Here is a 21,413-nt window from a genome sequence, read left to right on the forward strand (position 1 = left end):
GCCGAACGAGACCTGTGCCCGGAGCCGAGGGACCTTCCCGTCCCCGTCTCGCCTTGGCACCGAGCGGAGATTCCGGAGTGCCGTGGGCAGAGCAGCTCCTCTCCGCCGTTGTCTGTGCGCTCTGGTGTGGGGCGGCGGGCTGGGGCACCTCAGTACCGGGGGGAGGCCGCGGCGGTGCCCAGGGAAGAGCAGTTTGTGCTATGGCCGCAGCACAGCACTGATAGCGCGTCCCGGAACGGCCGCTGCCCAGCTCCCTGATCTCAGTAGTGATTTTTTTCCGGACCTCAACAATTTAAACTAAAATGTTCATCGCAGACAAAGTCCTCGCGCCAGAGTAAATGGTTACGGACTGGTCCTCCCTTGCAATACCACGGCTTGTGGGAGCTTCTGTGGCTGCAGTTGCAGGAGGGGAAGGACGTGTGAGTGAGGTGGGAGCTGAAGTTAAGGTGGGAAGGAGCTGTTTTGCGGGCAGGTGTAGTACAGACAGCTCAGAACCACGTGGCCGTTCGAGGTTGTGTCTTGTCCAGCTTGAGAATTTGTCCCTGTCGAGGCTGCCTGTCCTTCCTGCTACAGGCAGCTCAAGGCCCTGTCAGAAACCGGGTTTGCCGGCCATTCAGACCAGGCCACTGTCAGACACCAGGCTTGCCGGCCATTCAGACCAGGCCACTGTCAGACACCAGGCTTGCCGGCCATTCAGACCAGGCCACTGTCAGAAATCAGGCTTGCAGGCCGTTCAGACGGAAAGGCGCACAGGTGGATCTGAGCACAGCTGAATTTCACGATTAGGAGCACGTAGGGACCCACAGCTTCGAACAGACCCAGCAGGTTAAACAGTGCCAGGTGCATCCAGATAGGCTGCCCACAGGCAGGCAGTAAGCCATTAGCATGATAGTCATCTGGGCAGGTAGGGGAACGTGCTTGCTTCAGCACCTGTGGACTCAGAACTACTGAGACAGCTTTAAACCTTGTTCTTTCGCTGTAGGAATAGAAAGGACTTCTGGCGTTTGCATTAGGTGGGAAGAGAATGCCTAATTAGGCGTTTAGGTTTGAAAAGGTTGGCTTAAGTCATTTCAAGGCCAAATATCTCCATAGGAAGTGCAGCCAAAAGCATGTTGAGAGGTCTAGATCCACAAGACCTTAGGGACCAATATGCAGCTGTTTAAAAGCACAAATAACCTCCCAGAAGTGGATAGTAAGTTCACTTAGTGTCTCCTACCTATTGTATACTTGTGGAAAACAGTAATCTTTTTTTCCATTATGAATAGCATCTATTCATAGAGTTGTAGAACTTTGTGGGATGCATGCACTACAAAATCATCCAAGGAAATGAGCAAAATGTAACATTCATGTTCAGTAACGGGGAGAAGAGCTCTGACTGTTGCAGAAGTCGTCATCGGCAAAAATAAAAGACATTAGAGGAAGTTTTTAAAAGGCTTAAAATGCTCTTTTTGTGTTTGTAAACTGGCAGTTTCTCAGAAGATTGAGACAAGCTAAACCTGCAGCTGCTGATGTTCCTGAGAGTTTCTGGTTGCAAGAGCTACTCATGGACTGCGTGTCAGCCAGCACTGAATACCACACTTGGAGGTACACCTGAGTGAGCCTCAGGCTCATAGCCCAGGTATCAATATCGCTATGGCCAGGACAGTAGGTCTGGTGCCTCAGCTGGCAAGGTTCAGTGACCCAGAAGGGCCATTCCCCACTTGTGTATGAGCTGCAGCTATGTTAACAATACCTTTACTACATACACTCCCCTCTGACTGCAATGCCTCAAGCCTCAGGACTTTTACTTTTCCAGTAAGAGATGTGGTTTTCCCATCTCTGGGCAGGCCCTAGCTCCAACACACTGTGATTATCTGATGGTTCCTGCCAGCAATTCTCCTTCAGAAATTTATGCTACAGGCATTAAAAATTAAAAGCGGATGGCTTTCTGAAGAGCAGTGGCTTATTGGTAGTAATACTTGTAGAGGCATGTAGAGGAAAACTTTGTAAAATAGTGCATGCATGTCTACCAAAGTAGTCACCAACTCAGATCTGACTTCTTCAAACACCCAGTGTGGCCTACAGCCACCAGTCCCTGACTCTAATCCATCAGCACTCCTGAAACAGGTCTAAGATTCCTGTCTCCTCTATTCCTGGGCTTTTTATTCCTGCAGTTCTAAATCTACTTGCTGGACTCAGCAAGAGGCAGACCCACTTTATGTAGAAGCAAAGCAGGCATGCCTTTGGTAGTCTGTAGTTTAGTCTAACCTATGAGGGGTGAAATATCTCGATATTTAACCCAGGATGGTCTCACAGGGCAGAATTCATCTCAGATACCCGCCATGTTTACAATGCCTGTGTCCGCCTTTGAGCATCAACTTCAGGCTCCTTTTCTATTCACTGAAGCTCTAGACATATTCTTGTACTCGAAACATCTGTGTTAGAATAGCATTAATCCTAGAAATGGTAGTCTCAGGAAGTCTGGATGACTCCATTATATGTGCCTATCTACAACTGACCCTGTGGATGCTCCCCACATGGCATGGCTCAATAACTACATAAATACATTGTATCCAGGCAGGGTTACTGAGTTGCCCTACTTCTGTCATATTTTATGTGTATTAATCACAAGCACAGCACACACTCCAGAAGCCCATATGACTCTGAGTTTCTGACTTAAAGCTCATGTTACCTGACACAAGACAATGAGCAGCCAGGTCAGACTATTTTTAACCAGAGGACATTGTAGATTGCATAGGTGCACAGGAGTTAGATCAAATTTTCATTTTCCTACCATATGCACAGAGGCATAGTGGAGTTTGCATAGGTAATTATCTTGTGTGAGGATTTTTCCTTTCAAAATGAAATATAACAGGCTAATAGATGAACAGAAACAACTGTGAATTTGACCAAACAACTTCCAATCTCGGATGCCCAAAGCTAGGTTGCTCAATCAAATATTAAAGACAATAAAGAGTTATCTGAGCTGGTTGTAAACCCAGAAGCCTTTCTCTTTGCCTGTCTCGAGTCACCACACAGGTGGGGTGCAGAGGCTGGGGTGGATGTGGCTGTAAACCTATTGCATCACAGGAGTTCTTTAAAATCCTCCTGTAGGGAGAAGCTGGCATGAGTTGAAGGCAGGTTATACAAGTGTATCATGCAGTTTGGTGTATTCTTTCAACTGAAGCAATCTAATTTTTAAATTTGACTGCAAAGTAAGATGAGCCCTTTGTAACACAATGACATATTTTCACTGCCAGTTTCCTCCTCAGCTTCTAGCTGGCACTTTGCCTTGCCTTGCGGGAGAAAACCCCACAAGATTATGTAGGATGTTGTTGAGAGCACTTCAAAATCAAAGCAGACAAGATACTGGAATCCTGTTCTGCAATGTGGTGGAACTGCTGGGCCACATTTTTTCTAATACGCCTGGAGCATAGAAATTCTGCAAATAATGCAACTCCAGGTCAATGCTAGCTGAGTCATGGGGAGAATTTCATGGGGAGAAGGGTAAACCCTTAGGTTTGCTGAACAGAGAGGGTTGGAACAAGGGACTGGAATTCAGATCCCAGATTTTCTGTCTGAAATATCCTGAACTTATGGACTTTCCTCACAGAAAGGGACACTGACAACCTGGTTCGACTCTTGACACACCTAGGCCAGTGACTCATCTATTTCAAGTCAGGGTCCTGCTGCAGAGCTGAAATAGGTGGGCTGTACTAGCCCCAGCTCTTGAAGCAAACTGAACAGCACCAGGGCACAGGGACTGTCCACACCAATAAATCATCTATACTGTCCCTGGCAAAGGTTTGATTCATGCTAGTTTTCTGCCCAGTAGGAACCCACACCTGGGGTTTTTTTAGGCTTTGGTTTTCTGTTTGTTGTTTTGGGATTTTTTGTTTCGTTATGTTTTTGTTTGTTTGTTTGTTTTTGTTTTGTTTTGGGGTTTTAATTTTTTTTTATTTGGTTTAGTTCAGTTTGTTAGTTTTGTTTTGTTCTGTTTTTTGTTTTTGTTTTTTTTTTGGTGGAGAAGAAAGTTTTAGAAATTATTTGTATTAGAAAGAAAAGGGGTCTGATTTCTGCACAGACCACATGTATGCAGACAGCCCCAGGAAAGGAGAGGTTTGCAGTGGTGGCTGCTGCTGTTGTTCCTCATCCATTGCTCTGCCACAGCAGCAGCAACAGAACTGGCTACAGCCTTGTTGAAAGCAACAGTAATAGAAAGAGCAGGAAGAGGATTCACAGAAGAATCATGGTGCATGGAAAGGAAAATTAAAAGGCAGGATAGAGTCTTGTTCCCCAAAAGAGATATGAATGCTCTCCTGCATTTCATGCTCACCATTAAAATGAGGGGCATTTGGATTTGACAGAAACCATCTGGATTTCAGGCTGTCTGTCATGTGTCTGGGACTACTAACAGTCTGTTTACAGCATGCCATTCAGGGAAAAATAAGGCCAGGCTCACTGAAAGGAATGGTATGTTCCTGGCATGGAATAGAAGGTAATGTACAAAGCAATTGGTACTGTTCTTCATATCTCTGCATCCATCTCATTCATGCAATGAAAGTTAGGTATGTAGGTTTGATGTTTTGGCTAATTAATTTGCTGCTTTTTCTTATTTGAAGTTTCAACTGTCATAGTATTCATGCAGCTGTAACTTTGCTTTCAGGTTCCAATAGAGTCAGTACTTCAGTTATCCATTTCTGATCTCATAGATCCAAGAGACATAGTGTACAAAAGCTGAAACTCCAAAGAAAGGGTCTAATAATCTCAGCTCTGCAGTGTACTGTAAGGAAAAAACATTTAAACATACATACCCTTAAGCTGAGACTGCTAGGAAGCAGTCTAATTTTGATGTGTATTGTTGAGTGAAATATTTGTGAGTAACTTAGAAAAGTGGAAGAAGTTATACAACATCAAGAGACAAAGCAGCCCTTCTTGGCACTTCCACTGTGTCATAAGCTGCTAGTACCAGCTGCTAAAATGCAGATATTTATGAGAAATTTCCAATATTGGTCTATATAAAGCAGAAAAAACCCCAACAAAACACCAAAAAATCAAACCATACCAACCAACCTACCAAATAGCGAACCAACCAAAAAAACACAAAAAAATGTTATTGATGCTGTCACTGCAGAGATGTTGCTAACACTAATTTAAAAAAAAAAAGGGCTGTCCCTTCTTATCATAAAATTTAGGTAAGTTTTTGGACACTGCTCCTGCTTTCAATACCGATTTGTGGGTCTAATTTATGATCAGATCAAATAGGAGCCATTGAAAGAACTGATAAAACAAACATACTGAAACAATAGATCCCTGTGTTAGAGATATCTAGGTGGAGATTGACACTTCAGTAATAAAGGAAAAGAAAATGAGCCTCTATCTCCAAGTAAGAGAGAAAACCCAAAAAACTCTGAAGCAGATGAAGTCCTGGCTGCTTGAACTGGGCAAGCACTTAGCACAGGGGTGCAGTTCACCTCTCTGGCTATAGCTGCTGGCTGCACAGAGGGCTGTCTTTCACCTGGTGCTCATAGCCAGGAGAAGATCACTTGCAGGGTGCCCACCAGCACCTCATTTGATGTGAGATGAAACGAGCCCCTTTAAAATGAGGATCAGCTAATGCTACTGTACAGATACAGAACATCTGCTGTACCAAGAGATGGAGTCCCTTAAATCCAGCTGCAGCCAAAATGCTTCTCCTTGACTGCCATTTACTGCTGTGCTTCCTTGTGCATCACATCATTCGCCAAGTCTGCAAACTGCTGACACTACCACATGGCATTAACCTGACTGTGCAGAAGCTGTGGAGGGTTTATGATGCTAGATCAATACAATTTTTTTTTGCCTATTTAAAAAATCATATTAAAGTTATTATTTCTTCTCCATTGCCTTAGTCGCAAATCCACATTTTCATCAAACCCTACTCAGTAGTCTATTTGAGCACGTGCTAACACTGGATAGCAATACATTAAAGCAACAGACATTAATTTTAAGAGTCTCAGTGTGCCTGGATTACTAAAGTCCTCCTGCCATGGAGTTTGGTCATGAGCATCCACATGACACATATCCACTGTCCCCCACCCACCACAGACCACCCATCACTCCTTAGCACCCTGCAACAGCAATAAGACTGCAGTGCAAGAGTCCAAAAAACCTACAGTGTGTTCCAGCAGCATCTTGGGAGAGACCAAGGATGCTGGCAGTGTTTCCATTCTCCAGAAAAAACAGGGATTTGCTATATGAAACGTCCAGATAGCATCAGAAATAGGTGTAAAAAATCTCACGTTATACGGGAAAACAGAAGAAACCAAGCCAAAGTCAACAGATGCAGATGGTTGGAACCTGAGGGAAAAACCTCCTTCCTTATCTACTTTTGGTGATGGATGTTGCTTTGAGGATGTCTGACAAACAAAGAAATTAAACACATAGAGCTGGTGTAAATATGCATAACTGCTTTCAAACATTTCCAAGCAGTGTATGCATTTGCGTGATCTCAGCATGGGCAGCCTTGGCAGAGAGTAGAAGAAGAACAGAAGATGATCAAAAAGGGGTTTACAAGAGAGGCAAGGCAGTCAGTTCCTAGAGACATTAAAAAATTGGAAGAATGAAGTGTTTAGGAAACAGCAATTTTGGGGGAAATGCCTCATGGGACTGTGGGTCCAAAAGGAAGGGGATTCTTGTAGAAGTGTGAGAGGAAGGAGGAAGAGAAAGTTTCTTAATGTGAAGAGATGGGGATGGAGATGAAAGGATTGAGGGAGCACAGGGGGTTCAGCAGTAGCAATTACAAAGAAAGATGGGAGGCAGATAATAAGGGAAGTGTCAGAACTGGTGATAGACACTCTGGATAAGGAAAAAATATGGAAAAATAAATCAAAATAATAAAAAAGCTAGTTAGGTCACTGGGGCAGTGGCAGGCAACATTTTTCGGAGTGTTTTGAAGTGGCGCGTTAGCAGGCTCTTTTCCAGAGGCTTCCTCTGTAGAAAGTGCAAAGAGACGGGCTCCTCCAGGGAGCATATCAAAGCAAGAGTTTCTTTCTGAAAAACCTGTCTCCTTCAGCAGGGAGCCAAGCTGCATAACCGAAGTATCCTACATGGTACACCTAAAGCAAACACATATCAAAATAACATCAACTAGAACATGTAATCTGAGCTAGTTTGGATAGCAGGTAGTGGAAAAAAGAGGGGAAACAACAGAAACAAAATACAGAAGTTCAGAAAAATTGACTCAGAAAAAAAATCGATTTTTTGTTCATCATTCTGGTGAACATTTGACAGCCTTTTCTCATACATTAACTGCAAGTAAGCAAACTGGTTGAATTGTAATTTTGTTGATGCAGAATTGAACACTTTAAATAAACAAAAGATCCCAAAGCCATGGGAATAAAGTTCAAACATGTAACTTATTTATCCATTTGAGTTAAAGAAGTAAAATCTGTACCACAATTTTATTCCCATACTAATTGTTCTTGTGAGCAAGTATTTATGTATGCTACATCTCACTGCAGGGACAGTCCATAAATACATTTTGAAATTTGTTCTTTTAGATGAAAGAGGAGAATTCTCCAGCAAATGCATTATAGACTCCTAATCATTCAGATTTAAATGCTCAGTAGTCAAGGCTAACTTAAGTACTTCCTTCAATCCTGGAGCACTCACTATTGATTTTAAAAGGTGTGTTGGTATTAGTGGGTTACACAATATAAAGTTCCCTTCTCAAGACCATTAAGTACTCACATTTAAATTATTTTCCTTACAAACCGCATTCATTTGAATTTCAGTGGAATGTGAACACAGAAAAAAACAAACAACTTTGAGAGTGTCATTCAAAATGCCAACATAAACCATGACTTTTATGACTCTTTGGCACTTTTCTCCTTGTTGATCTCTTTCTTTGCAAGTCACTTTCTGTCCTTGTGTCCCAGACATGCTAAGCATGAGAGGACAAACACTTCAAGCAAACGTTGTTACCATGAAAGACTTCCTAATGATTAGGGTCTGAAGCAAAGACCTTTCCCAATTCTACACCTCTTCAAATATAGGATTTGGATAGGATGAGGATTGGAAATATGACAGACATGGAATTAGAGAACCATGCGTCTTGAAGTATTTAACTTGTTATGTTTATGGTGTTTTTTTAAGACATAAGACACTTGCAAATATCATTGCATCCTTGTTATTGTCCACAAACAGAACACAGAACACACTCTGTGCAAGAGGCGCTTCTGTAAAATTACTACTAGAAGAAAGAAAAGGATACTTGGAAATGTACCCTAGTGATATTACTACAAATAAAGAGTTCACAATTATGGGACATCTCTGTAAAAGAAAATCTCTGTGCTCAAAATACATGTGCCAGGCGACTATTTCTGAGAAACTCATCCAAATTTCACAAGGAATATTGATGATGATATGATGCTTTTCTGAATCCCCTTTCAGGGTAATTCTGTCATGTCCAAACAGAATTAACAGAAAAAGGGCTGACAAAAAAGTAACTGAAAAGAAAGCTAAGAAAATCACTAAACAAGACTGTGGGAGATTAAGACATCTGCCCTGGTTTTGGCTGGGATAGTTAATTTTATTTTAGTAGCTGGTAGAGTGCTGCATTTTGAATGTAGTATAAAAGGAGTGTTGATAACACACTGATGTTTTTATTGTTGCTAAGTTGTGCTTACCATAAGCTAAGACAGTTTCCCATGCTCTGCCAATGAGCAGGTGCACAAGAAACTGGGAGGGAGTATGTCCAGGACAGCTGATGTGAACTAGCCAAATGGATGATGTTCTGTTCCATACCAGAACATCATCCCCAGTATGTAAACTGAGTTGGCCAGGAGATGCGAATTGCTGCTCGGGTGTGGGCTGGCCATCAGTCAGTGGGTGGTGAGCAATTGTATTGTGCATTGCTAGTTTCTTTTGGGTTCCTGTCACCCCCTTTAATTAAAATTATTAATATTGTCATCATTATAAATATTATTATTAGATTTTATTTTGTTTCACTTAATTACTGCTCTTATCTCAAGCCACGAGTTTTACTTTTCTTTTTTTTCCATCTCTCCTCCTCTGCAAGGTGGGGGGCAGGTGGTGATTGAGCAGCTGCGTGGTGCTTAGCTGCTGCCTGGGATTAAACCACACCAGGAGCATTAAACCAGGAGAAGCAAAGCCAATGGTGGTGGTAGTAAGGTAACTAGCTATACTATGCCCAGCAATTCAAAACAGCAGTGTGTGGAAAAGCACAGCACGTAGAGGAGATTAGGGTGTATTCAAACACCCTAATTGATATTCAGAAATATGAAACACCATCAGCAATGAGCTTCCTTTACACCAAAATGCAACAGGCTTTTCAAGGTGACAAGTGATGCTGTATAGGAAGCAGTTGCTGCCGTGAAAATCTTCCAAAAGTAAAAGAAGTGCATTTTTACTTGAAGTACTGCATTGTGAGAAAAATCAGACAGTCTAATTAGGAGTAAATGATTAATTTTGATATGTTATTCCTAACACTAAGTGTGACATAAAGGAAATTTAACTGGTAGCTCCATGAACAGAGGAGTAAATTGAATGTAGGTCCTCATATCACTGTGTCTTAGTGTTGGTTGGCTTGTGAACTTAAGAAGATAAGAAACTTTGCCTGCAGTGCTGTGTTTTTAAGGTCTTTCAAATGGTTTCACCATTCCCCTAATAGAGGTTCAGCTCCTGCAGCAGTGTTCCTTTCAACAGGAACACTTGTGGGATCCTGCATTTTTTCGCATCTACTTCAATGCAACTGGTAACTCCTTAATCTTTCTGAGGCCCCAATCTCTCTAGATTTGATGATGGTGTACTGTGGTCATTGCATGAAGTGCAAACACCTTCCACATGCATACATGTACGTATACATATATACAGGGCATCATTCCACATCCCAGATTTCCTAACAAATAATCAATTTTTGCAGATTTTGTTTTGAAATTATTTTGTTTGTTTGTTTTTACCAACAGTCAGCCGTTTTCTGGCAAGGCTTCCAAACAGATCCCTGTGTAAGCAGCAGAGAACAATGGCCAGTCCTGGCACTACACAGGTCAATAAAATTGACCATGAACGGTTCTTGATCTGCAAACTCAGCTCAGCTGGTGTTGGTACAGCCAAACCCCACATAGTCTGAAACGAAGCAAAAATTTCTGGAAGTTGGAGAGCTCCCAGGCTGCCAAAGCAAAATGTAAAGGATCTTGCATCACCACTGAACAATGGTCACCAGGCCTCCAGTGCTCCCCTCCCTCACTTACAGTTGTTTTTGCCCATGTCCACATTTGCCTACAAGCAGGATAATCCCTCAAAGTCTATTTTCACAACTTAGGCAGCATCTCTCCAAGTTCAGGGCTCAATATATTTGTCTCATCCACATGAGAAAACACATCCTACTGATCTCCCAATGCAGTGGCCTATCCACATGAAAAATGACATGAAGGGAATGTCCTTCCCTACAGACTTCGAGTAATACCTCACAGAGCTGTCCCATAGTGTAAATGAGCCCAATACAATCACAAGGAAGGAACCATTTGGAGCCCGTAGGCAGTCTGGGGTTTGTTTGGTCAGATCCATGGCCTTTTTAATTAGAGGGTGCTGGAGAGATGTGAATCTTACCCCTCTTGCTATTAAACACTGAATCCCACTGATGTCAGTAGATCTTACAAAAACAGAGTCACAGCCACAGTGAGATGAGACACTACATAAGGCCCAGTGGAGATGGGGCAAAAGTGTTACAAGAAGATAATGAAAGACACTCTCTGAGTTTGGAAGCCATTTACATATCTATTGTAGCAATGAGAAAAAGCAAATACTTGCAGTTCTATCTCTGTTATACAGCACAAAGCAATAGAGCTAATTTGGTTCCCTGTGTGAAAAATCCAGAAAAACATTTACTCCTGTTCTCCAGGTTCACTTGCTGTGATTTAGAATATGGCCATCATGCAGATTTGCTGCTCGTTCCAAAAATGGAAATATCCACATGGGAGTAGCCAGCCTTTCATGCCATATTGATCATGATGACATTTGAAAGACAATTTGCTTAACACTATTGGTAAAAGGACCAAGGATGCCACGTGAAACCAGAGTGATGTGCATTTCCTCATAGCTGCTTGTGTTTCAGTTAAGAAACATGATCTGTTTTCCAGTACATGTTATCACTTGCTGTGTTTACATTATGTCAAAAATTATAAAGAAGCCGAATCAAAATTGTATTAATCCTGTATAATTAATACTTTAAATGCATGTTATTGTTTGAATGGTTTGAGCAACATAATTCCTGAAGAAGTGCAAACAAAGGACACTGAGCATGAAGCTCTGAGCAGCACTGGTCTGAAGCTGTGGTCTTGGGCCAGAGCCTGTTTATATCCTTCCCGAGAAAAAGGGGTCATTCTTTTTGACAGCAAATACCTTTTTTTGGACAACACCAGTTCATTGCACTGTGGGGATGTGCTGGTTTTGATTGAAGCTTGGCTTGGAAGGTTTGTCATCTTTCACACTGTCAGAAGTTGATTTGGGGCAACCACTTCAGATGATCAATAAAGCAATAGCCTAACTGGTAGGTGTAGAGCATAAGTTTCTTTTTCACTCTTCCTCAACAGGACATCTGGAAGCTCTTACTCATTGTATAAGTAATTAGAGAGTAATTGGGCTACAAATACTGATGCCCTAACCTGCAGTGGTGAGATTAGGACATGCCACTTGCACACCATGGCCAGCTTCTGTCTCTTCAAGGACATTCAGACTCCCAGACAGGCAACTAGACACCAGACCAAATCAGACATGATTTCACAGCTCACCTTAATAATCCTGCCAGACCAGACTTCCACCTGCTCCCTCTCTTTCCAATATATACTCAGAAATAACTCTAAAAGGCCTGCATTTCCAGAGCTCCCAAGGAGAGAAGCATTCCATCATCTGTGCTTGGCTGTCAGGTGTCTGTCTAGTCATTTCTGTCTAAGATACAGAGGGCTGCTGAAAACCATGTCTCAAAATGGTCAGGTACGGGCAGCTCAGAGCACCTTGAGCTGAACCCAGAGCACTTGCAGCAAAGACTACTTCCAGCTTATCCAGCTGTGGATGAGAGCCAGAAGAGGCTGGGCAGGAAGGAAAATTATTCTACCTTCCATGAAGGAAAACAGGGTAATTTTTAATCCTCAAGCTGGTTCTGACTTTTACTAGGTAATCACCTCCAGCATAGCACTTTGCCAGTGTACAGCTCAAGATGGAAAGCTACTGTGCAAAACTTCTAAACTCTGCTGCAAGGTGTGCTGTGTGTGGCTGCACTGCTGTCAAGCAATCTGAGTTAGCTTTGGCATCCTTTAATCTTCATTCCCCATCTGGGGTTGCTAATATACAGCAAAGTGGCCAAATATGGTATTTGCTGTTAGTCCTGTGTCTACTGCTAGCTATAGAAATAGTCACATCTCCGCCACTTGACATGCATGACTTTAAAATCCCATAGGTGTTTTTGATGTATTCCTCTCTGGGTAAGGTGTGTGAAGCTCCATTTGTGATATTCCTGTGTACTTTGACTCCTGAACTTGAAGACGATTAGTAAAACTTCTGTGAGCACAGTGCAGGTAGTAGGGTTTCCCTGTTGCACAACTGCAGTATTCAGCAACTCGTCTTGGTAAATCTGATTCAGTGAGTTTCCTTCCAGATTGCACAACTCATGGAAATGTATATATTAAATGATATTTTCACCTCAGCCCTTTGGGGAGATGGTGTAATATGCTCATGAGCGAGGCTAGGCTCCCCATCCTGGGGAGCTCTCGAGTGAAATGCCTTCCCTCCAGAAGCTCTGGACCGCGACCCAGGTTTGCGGTGTAACCGCGTTCAGGCGGGGCTGTGCCGTGGCGCCGTCCCGCAGCCCGGAGGCGCGGGGCGGGCTGCCCTGGCCCGGGATCGCCGCCCCTTCTCGCTCCGCGGGGGCGCTCAGCGCCGCGGGGAGGAGCGGGCACCGGGACCGTATAAGGCCCGCCCGCCGTCCCGGCTGCGGCACTCGCACAGCGGCTCCCGGCGCAGCCCGCTCCCGCCCGGGGACATCGCGGGACGCTCCGCATTGACCTGTCCCGGCGCGGACACCGCAGCGCTCCGCGCTTGTCCCACCCGGTGACACCGCATCGCACCTCTTCGCTTCTGTCCCGCTGGTGTCACCGCACCGCACCTGCCCCAGCCCCGGCGGGGGGGCACCTCCCCGGGGGCCCGTTCCTATCTGCTTCCTCCTGCTTATGCCATCCCGTGCCAGCCCTGCGGAGGCAGCAGCAGCCCCTCTGATTTTGGGGAAGATTCTTGGTTCCAAGGGTGAGTTCCTCGGGTAGAATGGGGCGCTTCACTGTGTGGGACTATGTGGTCTTCGCGGCTATGCTGCTCATCTCAGCCATCATTGGCATCTACTACGCCTTCGTGGGAGGCGGGCAGAAGACATCAAAGGACTTCCTCATGGCAGGCCGCAGCATGAGTGCCCTCCCGGTGGCACTCTCCCTCACCGCCAGCTTCATGTCAGCCGTCACGGTGCTGGGCACCCCTGCTGAGATCTATCGCTATGGTGCCATCTTCTGCATCTTTGCCATCACCTACGGCCTGGTGGTGCTGTGCAGTGCTGAGATCTTCCTGCCTGTCTTCTACAAGCTGGGCATTACCAGCACTTATGAGGTAAGGTGGAGTGGAAAGAAGCCCTGCCCAGATTTTAGGGTGCTGGGAGGCTTCTCATGCCTACTTTCTACATGTCTGCCCTCCACCTTTTCTTCCCCCAAATTCCTGCACTCTAGGCTGTCCTATGTCACCACACTCCTCAGAGCAGGCTGCAACCCTCTCTGTCCCCAAGTCTGCCCACACTGTCTCTGCAGGCAGGTGATGCTCAACACTGGTGCCTTAGCTCAGGAGCTGTGTGTCATGCCAGATTTGTTTCCTCATGCCAGATATTCAGTTCAGTAGGTGGAGTAATCCTAATGCAGGTTGGATGGTGACATGTCATTAATCATCTGTAATTAATATACCCAAACCAGAGTACAAAAGCATCTACTATAGGAACCAGAGTTATCACATCACATCATGCTTCCTCCAGGTTGATTTTTAAGCTTAGGTGCAACCACAAATGTCACCCTTTGGCAGAATATGTATTTGTGCTGTTCCTAGAGATTTTGAAGAGACTCCTTGTCACCTGAGGCTGTTTACACTGAATGTCTTCTCTCTCATGATTATACAAGGAGGTCAGCAAATGCTCTCTGTCTGTGAAAGTTTTCTTACTTCCACCATAATGAGGCTGAGTCAGTTTAAGCACAGCATGCAAGGTAAAGTTATAGCCATCAGCACAGAGACAGCTGGGGTAGTGCAATAATCACAGGTCGAGTCTGATGGTTTTGAGATGGCAAAGCATCTGGTCAGTGCTTTCTTCTGATTCAAAATGTCCATGCAACCTGTTTATCTTCCTGCATGGAGATAGTTCCTTGCTACAGATTTGGAAGCAAACTGCTCATTTTGCAGAGGACTTTGGGAAAGGAGCATCAGTGCAGGTGAAAGTCCTTGACTGACTACTTTGGTCTTTAGCATTTTATTACACTGAGCAGAGACATTGCAGCACTGGAGGCTGAAAACAAGATTTCTGTTAGTGAATTTAGATAAGAATTCACCAACAGAAATCTCTGGTGTCTTCCAGTGTATTTTAATGTACTAATCTTTGGACTGTCATGATGATACTTAAATAGGGCTCTTTTAAATAAAGGCTTATGGTCATTACCGGAAACTCGCTGATTATCTTGGCATTGAATCAGTAATGCACCTATAAAAGATATATCTTCTATTTCTTGACAGAGTCCAGATTTCTAACAACCTTTTGTGTCTGTCCAGGAGTTCAAGACTGCTTCCTTGTGTAGACATGCTCACAGATCACATTTTAAATGCTTAGTTCGTGAGTGAGCCCTTTGAGGTGCTTCAGTGTTTATCTGTGTTGATTGGACAGATTTGTCAGGCAAATGAAACTTCTTTTGTACAACCACACACCAAGAGGGTTTTTAGGACAGATGGTGGTAAGAAATTTGCTCTCCAGCATGACAGACTAATTTAGATGTTGTGCTGTCCAGCCTTGATAGAAAAGTGAGGGCTTCTGTTTCACAAAAGGATAAATTTTGACTTACCAGTAGAATATATCAGGCTGCCTTGGGCAGTGCAGAAGGTGAGGTTAACATGGGGAGAAGCAGCTGACGACTGAAAATCTTTTGCCCTCTCTTGCAACAGTTCGGATGGAAACACATAATGCCAGAGTTTCCACGCTAAGACGTAGGAATAGTCACAATGTTTTCTTTTTCTCTCTGATTTCACAAAACTAGTGGGTTCTATTTCTTGGCTCCTATGTCATTGTCGACTCTTAGGTTTGCCTGTGCAGAGTCAAGAGTTGGACTTGATGATTCTTGTGTATCTTTGTTCCTTTCAACTCAGCATATTTAGTGATTCTGTGATAATGTGTTCTAGTCTTTTCTGTAGACACCCTTGTATAGTGACTAGCTTATGTCTGCTTCACTTGTTTGTGTGTTATTACCCACTGGAGAGGTCTGTAAAGAAAACCAGGTCGAAAGAGATATCAAACAAGGGGACTCTAGGAGTTTTGGCCATTCATGAAAATGTAAAAACTACATTTTGCTCTTTCTGTATTGCATATCACTTCATTCTAGTCCTATCAATAATGCCAAATTTCAATATAAGCATTTGTTTTGTCTTCTTTTTTGCAGTATTTAGAACTTCGGTTTAATAAATATCTACGCCTCTGTGGAACGGTCCTTTTCATAATACAAACGGCAAGTAAACGTCAAAGCTCTTCTGTGGTCCTTGGGGCCACCAGAATTATTTGGTTGGGTGTAACTGGCAGTTTTCTCCAAGCAGCTGATGAGGTTACCACAGTGCCTGGGGGGGCTGGGAGCAGGAGAAACAAAGCTCTTTCTGCTGCACAGCAATGAGGTGGGGAGCGGGTGCTGGGCTACCTGCCTCCTGGGTCTCTGTGGGCACTGTTGAATACCCAGAGCAATCACTTGACATCAGCACCACACCAAGAGACGAGCAACCCTTCACTACAGGGTAGCAGTGTGAAGAGCAGTCATTCACTTGCCTGCTGGAGAAACCTGCCATGAGTTCAAAATGCAAACGTGCGCCAGTTATCTACAGCGACAGTTTTCATCCTCTGCTGGGTGGATTCTGGGAGCCTGACTAATTCTCAAGGGTCAGTGAGAGGTGACAAAAAAGGCTGTCAGGAACTGTCATTTACTTACTGCACAAGGGTTTGCACCACCACCACTGGAAAAACCCCTAGGTGTCTGTCTGCAAACCGAGAATTAGAAGATTACTGCCCTGGGGAATGTTAAACTAAAGCAGTCTCTTATATTATTGTTGGTACAGTTTGCTGTATCTGGCCCTTTCAAAGAGCCAGTATGGGACCACAGTTTCTAAATGTCAGTGAGCATATGTCAAATGCACCAGAACAAAAAATGTGTTCTTTTCACAGTTTTGAAGTGGACTTGTGGGTAATTCAAAGTACACCTTTTTAAGGTACATGCTTGTTTTTGTCTATTTTTGTATTTTTAAAGGAACACCAGAAGTCACAGGGCAATCACACTTGCACCAGTAAGATGGTTCCCAATGCAGTGCTCATTACTGATTTGAGCAGTGCTGCTTAGCTGGTTTTAACAGATACACAAGTTCATGGAAAAAGTAGAGTGCTGGCATGTGTGAAACCTGACACTGTTTCACCAGCACATATGAAGACATCACAGTTGCGTAAGTTGGAAGAGCTAAGCATAATCTTTGCCTGCAAAGATGAAAAAAAATAATTCTATGCAACTTAAATATGTGCTCAAGGAAATTTACCAAAGATCTATATGTGGCTTTCTCTGACAAGCACTTACAATTTAACCTGAATAAATTAAATACTAGTGAGGAAAGAAAACCTCCCAAGATTTTAATGGCACAATTTTAACTCTTCTGTGAATATTAATACTTAAATTAAGGTAAAGAAAAGGATTTATGATAATACAACAAAAAAAAAAACACCCTACTGAAGAAGCAGAAAGATTGTATCAGTCCTATTTAAAGTGACACCAAAATGTGATCATAGTTGTGACAAGTTTTAATTTCTGATGATTCAAGGCTTCTGGCACTTGCTGTGTATAAGAAAGCCGCAAGTTCTCATGCTGAATCCCTTGAATTAAAAGACTTGAAGAGATACGAGTTTGACTGATGGGCTATTAGAAGGAAAAAAAAAACTTGATGATTGCATCCAAATCATTGCAGTCAACAGCTACATATTCCAATGGAAACCAGTAATGAGTGCTGTATGTACTGGAACCAATACTATTTAATTCCTTCGTTAATGACATAGATAGTGAGAATGAGCTCATCCTCAGCAAGTTTGTGGATGACACTGTGATCAGTGGTGCAGCCAATTTTCTAAAGGGAAAGGACACCATCCAGAGGGACTTTGACAGACTCGAGGAGTGGCCCCATAAAGTTCAACGAACCCGTGTGCAAGGTCCTGCACATGGATTGGGGCAATCACAAATATCAGTATAGATTGAAGGATGAACTGATTGGGAGCAGCCTTGCAGAGAAGAATTTGGAGATACTGGTGGATGAAAAATCTGACCGAGCCAGAAAGTCTGGTCGCAGTCCAGAAAGCCAATTCTGTCCTTCACCAAAAGAAGTGTGGCCAGCAGTTTGAGGGAGGTGATTCTCCCTGTCTACTCCACTCTTGTGTGACCCCACCTGAAGTACTGCATCTGGCTGTGGGGTTCCCAGCACAAGAAAGACATGGAGCTCTCAGAGAGGGTCCAGAGGATGAGCACAAAAATGGTCTAGGGGTTGGAACACCTCTCTTGTGAAGAAAAGCTGAGAATGTTGGGATTAATTGTTAAACTTGGAGAAGAGAAGGCTGTTAGGAACCTTATTGCAGTCTTCAAAGGGGGCTTATGAGAAAGGTGGAGAGAGACTTTAACAAGGCCTGTAGTGACAGGACAAAGGATAATAGTTTTAAACTGAGAGAAGGTAGATTTTGAGTGGATAGAAAGAAGTATTTATTTGCAACAAGGATAGTGGGATACTGGACCAGGTAGTCTGGGGAAGAAGTGCAATGGCCCAGCCCTGGAAGTCAGGCTGGATGGGGCTCTGAGTTTTGATCTGCTGCAAGGTGTGCCTGTCCATGGCAGGGGCATTGAACTAGATGTTCTTTAAAGGACCATTCCCACACAAACCATTCTATGATTCTATGTTTCAGCAGCACATGCTGACAGCCACTGTATGGACAGCAAGTCAAACACTGACTGTGCTAGACAAGTGTCAGGAGCTGTCTGGAAGGTGGTATAGGTAGTTTTAGGAGATATTCGCCAGGGGCTAATCAGGACTGGCAGCTTTCTTGTCATGCAAGCTATGTATGAAAATCTAGAGAGGACTCATGGCACTGAGAGAAACAAGCATGCACACACAGTGGCAGGGTGTAGCGCACAGAAATAACTATTTCCCCAATGGCCCCCCTATCCTTTCTGGCATGTGCCTCTAGCAGGTGTGCAGCAGGGGGTCAGGACAATTAGGTTAGGCTGGGTGAAGCAGCTTCTCCTCACTAATTTCCTCAGACAGGTAGAGAGCTGCTCACTCCTGTCACCTCTTGGCTTTGTCCCAGCATAGCCACTGGCCATGTGGTAGAGCTCCACCTCGGGGACTGGCTTTGATCTGCTCAAAAGCCATGGCAAGTAGTTCAGTGGTTAGCAATCCTGCTCTAGTTTGCCACCTGTGCCTAGGGTGGACACTTGCAGGAAGGACAGAAGCTGGCTGAATCCTGGATCACATCTGATTCTGCTGTTTTTCCATGCCCAAATCCCATCCCTGTAAATCAAAAAGTCAGAAGAGTCCAGCCATGGAAAGCTGATGCACGTCAGCTCACGACCTATTGGTGATCCAGATGCTTTGAATCAAGATTGCTGACCTTCACAGAAGTTATCAGCACGTTGGAAGCTGCATTCTCCTGACCCATGTCACAGCTGAACTTGTGGCAGTAATAACAGTGATAAAGGAGCAAACAGGATTTAAAACCATATACAAAATAATTGAGGACATCAGTGTATGAATCCCATTGTGTTCCCAAAGGTAGATGGAGCAGCTCCTTGATTTGTCTGTATCTTTACTGTGGTTGAAAATATAATAATATATGGCTTTGTGTTACAGGCTGAGGGTTATAATTCCTTGTAACACTATCTGTAAGGACTAACTAATGTCATATTTTGTGTTCTTATTCACGTGAATTATAGCTGGATACTGAAAGGCATATTGATCTCAAGACTGAGAAAATGATAGTAATAGATTCCTTGACGAACCATGTGTAAACCTCATTAACTTCCTTTTGCTCTTGTTTCCTTTGCAGTTTTAAAGGAATAAAATAAGTTAATTATAAAAGGCAGGAGAAGATGAAGATGGATTTTATATTTAAGAGTCCTTGGTATTTGTTTTAAGAACACTAGGATGTGAGATTGTAGAGCTTAATAGCCTCAGACATTTGTTTTCTAATTGGAATTATTTGTCAACAATTATGAATTTAGGAAATATAGACTACATAGATACTTGAAAAGAAATCATGTCAGAAAGTTATCACCTTTCCAGGAATTTACATTTATTTTGATCTTTCCTTTTTTTTTTCCCCTCTCTAGACTTTATACACTGGTATTGTCATTTATGCTCCAGCTTTAGCCCTAAATCAAGGTAAAATGAGTATACTGCAACTGTTCCTCTACTGATATAATTTCTTCTTCATGTAGTATTGGTACGGTGGGGTTTTTTTTTGGTAATGCAGCACATAAAAATATAGCTCAGGGCTTGACTGTGAAGTCTTTAAATGGGAACTCTGTAATCCTAATTTGTAATCCCCTTAATCCCTGCCTGTAAGGAATTACAGAAGAGATTTTTGGGAATACTAGCTCTCATTTACTCCACCTCTGATGCAATACCTGTAGATAATGGCTTACTCAGAAAAGTTGAGAAGGCTTAAGTAAATTTTTAAGGCAATGCAGGCAGTAAAGACAAATTTAATTCCTCTGGTTAAGTGCTTTTCTTCAAGATGAGAGCAAGGCAAAAGTAAATATGATTTTGGGCTTCCTGGAACCATTTAATGGGGTCTGTCCTTTTTGCAGGAAAACCAAATCGACAGCAAAGAGATTGTTAACTTAAGATGTTTTGTTTATTGTAATATTTACAAAGTTAAATATTTCCATTTTCTACTTCACAATGATTTGAAAATGGGCCACATTCATTTCTAAAAGAGCAAAAGCTTTTCTAAAGAGCCATATTAAACTTTTAATCTGTCACCATTAATTTTGTTCATTTGGTAAGAAAAGGGAATAACAAAATGCAAATAAAAAATTAATCATTTTGGCTAGAATCAAGTCACAGTTGTTCTGCTCATTGAATGTTTTTTTTGCCCTGTTCATTGAACAAAAAGGAAGAAAAAACCCAACTCCGTCTCTACTGGTTTCCTCCAGGGTATAAGTTCCACAGGTTTTGTGTCTTTGATGTTTATATTTGCCTTGCAAATACATGCTAAACCAAGCTATGACTTAGCTGGCTTCTAATTATTGTAACTTATGTTTTTCACTAGTTTTGTTTCAGTGTTTCTCATTAGCCTGAGCTCTCTGTCAGGGAGCTCCCAAGGCCCTGCCTGGCAGCAGGTGAGCATGCCAAGCTGGGGCAGTGACTACCTGTATGTCAGCCACGGCACAGTGTTGTATAGCAGGAACATGTAATCCTTAAGAGAAGGAAGATTTGAAGAAAGGCTTTTACTCTGACACATTTATTCCAGACAATGCTTGAACAAACTTATCTCTGTGGGGAACCCCCAAACTGTTTACTTGCTTAAATCCCTGCCTAAGGGCTCGGTAGCAACTACACAGGTGTTTCAAGGAAGGACATGTATTTTAAAACCTTCCTGAGTTGGGACATATTGGACTTGTTGTTTGGGAGTGTTCACATTAAAGGCAATAGCTTCCTTATTTTTTATCCTGAAATAAATCTCAACTTTTTAGCAGTTTCCAAATCTGTAACAACTGTTTCAGTTTCAGAACTGGTTAGGGTGAATACCATGGTTTAGACGCACTAAGCTTTTCATTGCCATTTATACCTCCTACTTTTGCATTTAATTTATTTCTAGCTTTTTTCAATAATTGGCCTTCAGTGTTTTGTCCCCAGTGCCTCCTTCACACTGGTGCTTTTTCCCTCTTTTTCAGTCACTGGCTTCGACTTGTGGGGTGCAGTGGTGGCGACCGGCGTGGTCTGCACATTCTACTGCACACTGGTACGTGGGCCCTTCAGTTGAGAAAAATCGGTTCCTTTCACTCACATCAAATATGGAATTTATTAAAAAGAAGCCTAATAATCAGGTTACTCCATGGAATTACATTTTACAGGTGTAGCCA

General features: G+C 43.0%; 1 protein-coding gene and 1 long non-coding RNA gene across 2 annotated transcripts in view; both read left to right on the forward strand.

The window, feature by feature from the left end:
* Positions 1–12: 12 nt before the first annotated feature.
* Positions 13–11,527, forward strand: LOC132327482 (uncharacterized). Its single transcript, XR_009486533.1, has 2 exons — positions 13–419; positions 1,469–11,527. It is a non-coding gene; the product is annotated as an uncharacterized LOC132327482 (long non-coding RNA).
* Positions 11,528–12,945: 1,418 nt separating this feature from the next.
* Positions 12,946–21,413, forward strand: part of SLC5A8 (solute carrier family 5 member 8) — a 29,929-nt gene continuing 21,461 nt past the window's right edge. Inside the window, exons 1-4 of the mRNA XM_059846697.1 lie at positions 12,946–13,629; positions 15,702–15,767; positions 19,656–19,707; positions 21,225–21,292. Coding sequence (XP_059702680.1) covers positions 13,297–13,629; positions 15,702–15,767; positions 19,656–19,707; positions 21,225–21,292 — 519 coding nt within the window. The 5' untranslated portion in view covers positions 12,946–13,296. The remainder of the gene's footprint in view (positions 13,630–15,701; positions 15,768–19,655; positions 19,708–21,224; positions 21,293–21,413) is intronic.

The sequence above is a fragment of the Haemorhous mexicanus genome, chromosome 5 (genome assembly GCF_027477595.1).
Source record: "Haemorhous mexicanus isolate bHaeMex1 chromosome 5, bHaeMex1.pri, whole genome shotgun sequence".
NCBI classification, from domain to species: Eukaryota; Metazoa; Chordata; class Aves; order Passeriformes; family Fringillidae; genus Haemorhous; species Haemorhous mexicanus.